General features: G+C 36.3%; 2 protein-coding genes across 2 annotated transcripts; both read right to left on the bottom strand.

The window, feature by feature from the left end:
- Positions 1–516: 516 nt before the first annotated feature.
- On the bottom strand, positions 517–6298 carry LOC138185676 (uncharacterized). The gene is made up of 3 exons (XM_069124815.1): positions 6101–6298; positions 2413–2557; positions 517–1219 (listed from the first exon to the last, which is right to left on the bottom strand). The coding sequence occupies exons 1-3, from the start codon at positions 6156–6158 to the stop codon at positions 1060–1062; spliced, it is 363 nt and encodes a 120-aa protein (XP_068980916.1). The 5' UTR covers positions 6159–6298; the 3' UTR covers positions 517–1059.
- A 1794-nt stretch (positions 6299–8092) lies between these two features.
- On the bottom strand, positions 8093–10770 carry sing (MARVEL domain-containing protein sing). The gene is made up of 4 exons (XM_069124812.1): positions 9244–10770; positions 8625–8807; positions 8305–8445; positions 8093–8232 (listed from the first exon to the last, which is right to left on the bottom strand). Exons 1-4 carry the CDS (start codon positions 9394–9396, stop codon positions 8155–8157), a joined length of 555 nt encoding a protein of 184 aa, XP_068980913.1. The 5' UTR covers positions 9397–10770; the 3' UTR covers positions 8093–8154.
- Positions 10771–10865: the final 95 nt, after the last annotated feature.

The following is a 10865-nucleotide window of genomic DNA, read 5'->3' as shown; positions in this document are numbered from 1 at the left end:
TCATAGTGATTTGCAAAATTGCTTTAACGCTTATCCTAGAAAGACAGCTTTCATAATTATATCGTTTGTATTATATTAATGATTTTGAAATTTTATTATCAGTGTAATGAATCACAATTGTCATGATTATATCAAACTGGATCATATCAACTGTCAAGATATTTACCGCAAACATGTGTTTGTTTAAAAATTAATATACGACATGAGTAGCCTTAATGAATAGTTTTAAACATATAATAAGCGTTAAAAAGAACCAATTAAATATTTAGGCTTATCATTATAATGGACATTCGTTTGTTTAAAATTTACGTCAATCTCTGTGAACTCTGTAAAACATATGCTTGTACAAAATATCTTGTAATTTTGATATATACTTTCAGATTTATTTCAAACTTCATCGATATAATCATGATAGCAGAATATCATTACGACGCCAATGAAATTTCAAAATGTCTCATATAACACTCGTGATATTGTATTCGTAAAAGATGTCTGTTAGTGTTCGAATACTTTCGCGAGCCACTACACATACCTTCGTACAGATTCGAATTCGCATTTTTTCGTATTTTACGATTCCAAAATTAGACGATCGAACGAATAGTATTTAGTAATTCGAGCAATTACTGAAATTGTACGTATAATGTTTCATCAGCTCCAAAGTTCTTTAAGAAATTTCTTCTTACGCTTCCTCCTCGCGAGGAAAAACTTTGTAGAGCAGCCACGATAAGAGATCGATGCGATCGAAAGATAAATAGAAATATGTAAATCACAGTTATGCGGATGACGTCGAATGATCAATGAACTTCTTCGATTGCTATGCACCGTTTGCAAAATTTGTTCGCGTCTCACTCCAAGCACGATAAGCCCGCTCCATCCACATTTAGTCAACGCGAATACCAACGTCGTCCTGGTGTATCGCGAAATTTCTTTTCGTCCATTTTTGAAAATTCTAACCTAACATTATCCCGAAAATCGTTTGCTCTCGATCCGACGACGAAGTTCGATGAAGATTACCAGTGGCTCTCATTCGTGTTGGAGATGCACGTATCGCAAAAGGTGTCAGACTATGGCATCGCGCGTCCTTATGCCAGCATCACTGGCACCGGTTGGGCACATATCTGCTGCTAAAGATTTCGCGTCCTCCTTTTGGCTCATCCTCGTTCGAGGTAACGGTGGCATCTTCAATTTCAGTTTCTTTTTCTTTAAAACGTTCTTCTTTCTGCAACGAAATGAAATAATCGGTCGTTGCTTTATTTTGCCGGTAGGTAGAGCGAATTCTTGCACATTCGCGGGAAAATTTGAAAATGCAAATATGCCCAGGATATAGAAGAATATGTGAAATGTCTGAAAGTATGAAGCTTTCTATAATATTCAGTAGAAAAAGTAATCTTCCACTAGGGTTTCACTTTTTTCTAATTCGCTATTCCTACATTCGTAAAAATATGAATTTACATAAATATCCGCGCAGCTCAGTAATAAGACGACGTAGGGTTATTTGAGTAGGTAAAATATTTGGGTCAAGGTGCACTTATATATAACGACGAAAAAAAATATTAGCACGAGCCAGCTTATTTTGTCAACTTCTGCGTGAATTGCTGAAACAAAGCACGTTTTATTCGATTTCTTGCAAAGTATAGAAAGCAGGTGTTGAAAACAGTTATAACGTCGATTTTACTTCCTAAAACAGCTATGAGCCTTCATCCGGAATAATTCTTTGTAACGAAGTAGGAAATTTTTGTTTAATTAGAATCTCTACGATGGTTCTTATATCGTTCCTAGACTATTTATTATAAAGACGTTACTATATCAATTTTAAGTTAATAGAAACTTTTCGCCAAAACTAATTCCTTCTATATGTATATTTTTTATATAGTTTTATTACGCAGCTGCTTAATGATCCTGCAAGATTATTTATTATTTAAAACGATTATCATAAAGACCACGTGCATACGAAACTGCAAGTTCCGATTCAGATCCAAAATCTGGTTTGCGCCGATAATTTTCCTCGTCGTTGTATATGCAGTCTGTCTTGTAATTCGCAGGTTCGGTAATAAACAATTCTTAAGCGATCTACATTTGAAAATAGACCACTTTTCTCATCGTTAGTGACGCGATAAACAGTGAAATACGTCTTACACAGCTCATCCGCTGCCACCTTCATTTCTACGAGGATATAACTTGTACTCGTCAAAAAGGTAGGAAATTTGTCCGACCGATATGAACATTCTTAATTTTATAATCTTTGTACAATAACAACTTCGTAATAATTCAGTAGTACGCGTATATTACTTTATTCCTAAGTTGTTCGTTGCTTATTTTATTCATTTGTTTTACATAATGTCTTCTCAGGTAACACCAGCTTATTGCTAAAACAATGTTAAAGAAGAAACGATATTCGATACTTTTACGTACTGGTGTTTGCAATCGATGAAAATTCCCATTGAAAACAGTACCACTATAGCTACTATGATACCGATCACGATTACCACCAGTGTTACTATCGCGTCCTCTTCTTCGGGAGTAAAAGGCTCCTCTGTCGTTGACCACGACACTTCTCCTGAAACACAAAATACGTTGCTGAACGTTATCTCGAATAATTCATTAGCTGATGGTATTCCAGATGGTTGCGTTATCCATTTCTAATTATATTCTGCAACGAGAAGCTATTGATATATATATATGCTTTGGTATAAAACAACCTTCTGGAGTTATAAGAATTTATTCTCAGATAGATATCAAGTATTATATTCTTTTTAATGAACGGAAGGCGAACTCCGTATGTATCCATGGGAATTAGTGGAACCTAAGAGAATTAAAAGAATCTTCTACCTGGAAAGGAATCGCTGAAAAAGTTTACAGACCATTTCGTGCCTACCTGGTGATAATTGCTCGAGTTACATAAATTTCCGGTCAACGACCGAACAACAGTACCGCGAGGTTCGATCGTTGCAACACACGCGTATGAACAAGCGTTGTTGGTGTATTTGATTTTCACGCGATAGATGCGCATTTGGACATAGGAAACGAGGATAAGAGACTTAATGATTCGACGCGATTGACGTCACTGCGCGCCTTCCGTTCCTGGGAAGAACTTGTGGATGACGTCTTTTCGGGCACGTACACCACCCTGATCACATTCGACGACTGCAGGAAATGGAAGGGTCGGGACTGCCCATTGAAACTCAGCCAGACAACTTCCATACGGGAATCTCGTGTTAAAACTATTCGAAAGATATCATTATCGCGTGTTTGCTACCGCTTAGAAGTATTCGAACTTATAACAACAGCATGAGTAAGGCATATAAGAAGAAACATGATAACAAATTAGTGAGAAATATGAAACATACAAAATCAAATAGGATAACAACTTAATGAGAAACTAATGACCAAGGCAATATTTGTTATTTTCTTGTAGAATAATAAATATATATTATTTGAAAATCATGTAAAGAAGTCGATGGGCAAGTATATCGAAATTTGAAACGCATTCGATCACATTCGATCTATATTTCGGATAGAATTGTGGAAAACATTAGAAAAGATTCGAGTGTATTTTCATTAGCTCAGTTCGCTGATACGTTAATAAAGGGAAAATGGTATTATGTGGAAGAATTCTGGAATGTATAAATTAAATTTGAAACTTATTTTGCGATAAAACTGCATAATAAGAAAGCACGTATGATTGGCGAAGCAATCGTTTACACGGATATGTAAATTTGCCAGGCAGCAAAATTACGAAAGAAATTTACTTCCTATAGTTTCGAAGCGACAACTCGTTTATGATAAATATGTTATTTGTTCGTGATCGTATCGGAAAAAAGTGAAAAACGGCATGAAAAGACCTCTTTGTCGTTGTTATCCCTATCGCATAATTTTCTTCGTATCGCGTAAATTTCTTCTCTCTGAACTTAACGGCCTGTGACTGCGTGAAATTAAACCACGTGTACCGAAGAAAATCAATCGATATTCAGATTATTTTACAATGAAATTCATGACGTATCAATTATAATAAATTAAATTAAAGAGATTACGATCGTAATATGTGACGTATTTTCCCAATGGAAATGGTGTTCAACGCCCCGCGATTAAATACAAGAGGCGTATATGTCAAACGTATTGATATCAACGTTCTAGATAAGCAAATACGTAAAAAGTTACGTGTCATTAACAAACGGAATGATTTACGTCTTCGTCTGATTTTACGAGCCTACTCTTAAAAGAAGAAAGTAATTGGTATATTTATATTTACTTCGTACATTTCGCAGAAATGCTTTCGCTTATTGCGCATTATCATTAAGTACTACAACGATCATGATAATAATTTTCGTCGAAACGAATAGTCAGATCGTATAACTGTTATTAAATTTGTGCGATCACGACAAGTTAACAAAGTCTGAGATTTTATCGGCACCTGTACGTACCAGCACCAATCCTTCCTCCAATACCACGATCTTTAATGCTCATACACGTACATATAGTATATCCGTGAGCTTGTTACAAGCAAATATTTGCATGCTTTTCTGCTACTAACCTGATTAACTTCTCTTTTTATTATGTCAACCTATATAGATCTAATCGAAATATTCTCTCGTAAGAGATAGATTATTTTAGAAAATGGAGCTGGACGTTGATTTACGATAATTCGCAATCATATTACATCATATACTTTCGTTTATGACAGTTAACAAATCGTTTCTTCATTGAAACAAACATTTTTTAATTAGTGGTAACATATATCTTGCGAACACAGTTTTCTTTCTACATTGGAATTTACTGTTAATTGTTGTTCGTATTGTTTATCGCAATCATCCTGTTGCGATGTAATAAACTTATGAACTGCATATTCGTTTCTTGACAATCGAATTTTAATCGAATAAACGAAGATTGCTTATACTTAGGCGATTATATTATTATTAAATTAAATTTAGGAAATTAACAGGAAGCCAAGTTGGTCGGTTTAGCTTCTGAGAGATGCTCGAATAATCCTGAAATTCCACGAAACAGCGGAATATTAATACGAATCGCTGTACATCGACGTTGATTTAAAGGAAATAGCTACGCTCGTACCCAGAGAAAGCATCGATACCGATACAGTTCGATCTCGTGGTTTAACTAGTTTTTGCTTTGCAACTGTGAGAGGAACGAGATATCCGACTAGAAAAACCGGAACAATTTTTTACACGCATACGCTTAACTACATTTTGCCCTTTGCACGGTCCCTTGCCTTACGTGGAAGAATGCGAACGAAAGAGAAGCGACGTGCCACCTGTTGAGTTTCGCGTATGAATTCGCGTAGGGTTTGGAGTAATTTTTTAGAAAGTACGGAAGAAAGCCGAGCAGTTGACTAGAATTTTTCATTTTGAACGTGTCATACGATTGGCAACGTGTCGTATTATAATTAGATTAGATATTTACGCGGAAAATTCACATTTTTCTTAATATAAATAAGAAAGAGGAGTCTAAACAAAGATTTATTTCATCTCCTAAACACTGTAACGAGTACTTGGAATATTTTGTATATTTGTATACACACACACAGACATATATATATGTACTTTGTATTTCAAACTGTTCAGTTTTTGTTCCAGAAGGGATCTAAGAGAATTTTAACTGGCTTTGGGCATAAAGCCGCGATAAGTAGAAGAAAATAATAAAACAAACAAACATCTGTTATATAACAATATAACGTTAATTGAATTTAAATTAAATAAGAAATTTAATTAAATTTCTTGAAAATACATATTCCTCCCAGGATATAAAGTGAAAGATCCATTTACTTGAAAACTTTTGCACATCACTGTGTATTATATAAATTTCTATACCTGCAAAAGGTGCATAAATATTCACAGTCTAATTATTTATTCTTTGCTCTATTGTATATACTTGTTCCTTCTTTCCCTGATATACTGATACACGTAATGAGCACTGTTCATCGACACTGTCCAAGTGTCTATTATTTCCTACCAATTCCTATTGATTCCTAATGATACTTCGATTTATCAAGCTTGTGGGGCATGTAAATGTGGAACAATGTACAGGGCACATACGATATAACTCATGACTAGAAAAACGCGAATCCTTATTATTTCAAATAAGTTACCTTTTGTTGTGGACGCGAGCCTGAGACTGTCATTGATACTCCTAACGCGTATCCCCATAATGATCGAACTATTCTTCTGTTATTTCACCTTGTTCACGGAGAAGCGTTCGGAATCGTCTACGAATCGACCGGTTCGAAATCACGAAGTAAACTGTCGACCACATGCCTTGAGTCAAGCAATACGCTTGGTGAGGCCTCTACGAGAGCAACGGAAACCGCGAACACGAAAGGAAGATAGAGAGTAATGGGGGAAGAAGAAGAAGAAAGAGAGACTCTAGCTACGCTTCATGGATCGCGAGAAGAGAAAGGTGGGGCAGAGAGGAAAGAGAAACCTCACGGTCTCGATCGGAGAGTCCGTGAGGACCGACGCAACGTATAACTTCCATTCACTGTGTGCCTGTGATCCACGGATAACCTGGTACGAAAATTATTGAAACGACCTGCACGGCTTTGTACAGTCCTCTTCGAAATTATTCGTCGTCATTCATCTTCGTCAATCTTACATTAGATTTATAATAGGATTAAAGGAACGTATTTGACCATGTTCAACGTCGTTGTGTTCATTTTCGCTCGATTCGTTGTTTATTCGTTTTTTGTAACGAAACGTTAAACTTTATCTTGTACGACTTCGGTATGACATGTACTCGATATTCTACTTTAACGAGTAAATAACGAATATTTATACAAATTCACATTTTCATGAGCGCAACTTAAGAAATGAAAATTACGTACAGATTCGTCTCGTCCTTTAAATATTGTAATAAAGAGTTTGCTTTCCGGATTTTATATATTTTTGTGTATTATGTGCGCTTTGGACAGTTTTGCACGTTTATATAGCTTGTTCCCGAAATCGTAATACAGCCGAAAAAGAGACGATTCTTTGCGCGAAGAATGAATGGAAGATATAGAATAAAACCTCGTGTTCCACATCCACGCGTTCCATCGCATCTCACATTTTATGTCATTCTATGTATCTCGCAAACCAATGATCCATTTCGATATCTAATAACCAAAAAGCTGCATGTTAGATTCTACAATACATTTTCTATACAACTCGCATACTCCGTATCAGATATTCAACATCTGATGTGAACTTTCCTATGTAGCGTAAAGGAGCGCACAAAATATCATAGAAATATTCAGACATTGAGCATTAATATTTGGTTGCTTTTTGTGTTCAGGTAATGCGAAAAAGAATATCGACGCAGCGAATGTTTTCCAAGTTTTTATCGCAAAGGGTTAGTAAAAATCGAAATTGGAATTTCGTTTGAAAATGTTCACCGAAATCTAGACTTTCTATAGTAATGCACGTGAATGAAAAAAAGTGACGTATGCACGGAAGAAGATGCTCGAGGAATTCCTGTAATTTGACTCATGCCTCAGGAATTATCTGGTATTATTGAAATTGATAGTCTTTATCTTTGACATTACTAACAAAGGATTAAGAATAAGGAGGATCTAAATAAATACGACTTTCGTTTTCTATATTTTTATAACATTTTCGTTCGTTACATAATTTTGGAATGCTATGCGTATTAATTTAACATAAGTGCTTAAATAAAGGTCTTTCTCGATTGATTGTTGACGTGGATATAGTTTCTGTAACTATATAATTTCGTTTTGACGTTGAAATGAACCATGCGCGTAAAATGAAAAAACACAAATTAATTTTTGAAGAACAGTTTTAATACGATTAAGCAAATCCGCTGCTGCTACGATACGACTGTCTAAAGAACCATTCTTGAAGAATTTTTTTGTTTCCAGTACAATTGCTTCGCTCGCAGATTAGATTCGAACCATCTATGGGTATTTTGAAAAACAGGAGCAGCATACTTTCAACTAGATTCGAATCTAAATGCGAAGATTAAATGCAACAGTTGCGTTACTTAAATAATTGAATGGACGCAACGTATGCGTCAGTAGCAGCGGATATGTTAAAGAGAATTTGGTTCGAATTATACGTATTACTCACCTTGTACATTGTACGCTGTATTTGGATCTTGATTCGGTCACGAATCGTGCGATGTTTTTATATATTTCACTCCCCTTGCGATTCATCTTCCGCTCTTATAATGCGTGTAAGAGAAATATGCGTCTGCCCCGTGTAGTATTCCAACAAAACCACTCATAATCTACGAAAGTACCAGGACGATTTCAACAATGAACGCACAAACAGATATCATTGTTAAGGATAGAATACGTACGTAAGCAGCTGACATTGCAGGATAAACATCGAACCCTGGCCTTATGTAATATTCTGGAAGGAGAAATACCTTCGTGGAAAATGCCAAATAGGAAGCCGAGCTTAAATACAGGAAGGATGCTAATGCATTGAATATCAATTCCTAGAAGAGAATAAAATGTCATTTCTAGTTATGTTAGTTGTACACTACGGATGTTTAAACGTTTAATAACGTTTAAGATACTGTGTATTATACGCGGGAATATGCGCAACATGCACATAAGATTCATAGGAGGATGATTCTTTACGAGCGATAAATGACGCTGTACAACTTTAACGTACAAATAGAGATGATCGAATCAGTCTGTAGGATTTTTCGGACACGATGTAGCAGGCGAGTAATACCGCTGATGTTAAGAAACAGGCGGAAGACGTAGTTAAAGATCCTTCGAAAGCTGAACCGATCGTTGTACTGTATCTTAAACCGTAATTAATTAACAAGCTTTGTATCAGTCCGCTGACAATCTGAAAAACAGATGTATCTCGTTGGTTGCTATTGTTATACCTATTAGATCATGTAATAAGTTTATTCACAAGTTTATTCACTTTCTCATCATATCATATTTTGAGGTACATTATATTCTGATGGTTCACGAATAGTTCGTCGTCTATTTGTCACTGTTCGCGAACATATTCGTGATACATGCTTCAGCACGCAAAGTATTAGGTTGTCTTTATACAAACATAATCTGTCACACGTTGTGATCTTTATCTTGATAGAACAAAATGGACTATACGTAATTCGATAAAATAATATAAAACGAAAAATGTTGTGCATCCATTATTTCCTTATAAAACGAAAGAAACTTTTTGGACGACCTATATATTTGTAGAGAAGCTCTACATATGAAATATTTATATATATAAATAAAAAAATCGTTTCCCGAATCATCGAACTCACCGTCTCGCCCAGTTTTAGAAGACCGGGTAGAGTTTTTAGAAATTCCACGTGTATACACGTGCAACATCTGCAGTAACAACATTCTACGCCCCCAGCAGCGTGCGTGCCCGTAGAAGACATCCGGATCACCGGACCAGTTCCGTTTCTACCCATAATATCGTCTCGTCGCCGATCTATCTACAGATTAACGCTGGTTTCACGATCTTCCTTTCCACCTGCCTGGGTCGTAGTTGTTGCAAAATGCACGTAGGAGGCGGCGATTTATAAGTTCGTTAAACCGTCTCGTGTTCACCCAGACTCTTCGTTCAATCACCCTAATTGGTTAAACGGCGATTAATTCGCATCATTACAACGAAGAGGATAAATCAACTCGATGATCCGTTACACGCTCGAAAGTGAGATTGTCGTTTGATCGACAGATATACTGTACGCGTACCTAACAGCCAACTATTGTAACAAGCCAGGAAAGAACGCGAGCCGCGTCGACGAGCTGTTTGCAACTAACTGAGGGTGTTTTCTCTGCTTGATGCAGAACGTTTTAAATGTCGTTGCACCCCCTACGTCGTATTCGACACAAGGGATACCGATGTCTATTTCTGGCACGTGCCGCGCCGAAATATGTGGCCGACCAGCTGTACTGTCGACACGGGAAACGTAAAAAAGAAACATACGATTAGGAAAGTTTTTTAAAAAGACCAGAGAAGCGAGACAAAATTTGCATTCAGTGCTGGTATATACAATAAAGTGATTCGTAGAAGTCGGAAAATAAGACGAAAGGCAGGAATAACGAACTTGCGCGATATGTAGACGAAGGATCTATAGATCCGATTTATATTCGTAGATTGAAAAACAATCAAACTGCAACGAAGATTGTACAGTGCGACTCGTGACTATAAAACCGCATAGAAGCGTTCACATCTGTGAGAAGGAAGTTCTAATTACGTTCGTTCCAGGATATTGTACTCGACGAGATTTTCAAAATCGATTTCCTAAAAAATGGAGCCATCTGTACAATTTTCTTATTTCTTGATCTTCGTTTTGTTTCATGGCGTAGAATCGTTGTGGCTTTACTTGTAACAGGAATCATGGTGGATGTGGTTTGATCGTTTTTGGATCGACGAATGTAAATGAGATCTATAGATTCCTCGATTGTTCGCATACACAATGTAATTGCTTACATTATGCATAGCACCGCAGTATCCTGTTCTCTGTCTTTATACAGCTTTATCAAAACTCCTCTCGCATACGTTGCTACGTGCAGACCCACGTCCTGTCAATGGCCGTGCGAAAGTTTCATTTTCGTCGACGTTACGCTCGAATTTTCTGACTCATAATTACGTCAGTCACACGCCGATGTACATAAAGGAAAAAAGTTAGGCTTTCTCCTACAAACGAGTAGGTAATTGGACTTAAGTTTCGTTAACCTACTCGCACAGCTCAGTGGATTCCGTAGTTTCTTTTTTTTTTTTTTTTTTATTACGTTACACATTAGTACAATAAATATATGTCTATGTAATTATATATAATTATAATAAATATGCGTATGTTCTTGATTATACAAATATATGCATTTACAGTATATAAAAACGGTTCCTGCTGTTTTACAAACAAATAATTCCGAA

This window comes from Bombus flavifrons, chromosome 12, assembly GCF_040668555.2.
Source record: "Bombus flavifrons isolate JBK064 chromosome 12, iyBomFlav1_principal, whole genome shotgun sequence".
In the NCBI taxonomy this organism is placed as follows: Eukaryota; Metazoa; Arthropoda; class Insecta; order Hymenoptera; family Apidae; genus Bombus; species Bombus flavifrons.
The sequence above is the reverse complement of the archived record's forward strand: the minus strand, read 5'-3'. Positions and strand labels throughout refer to the sequence as shown.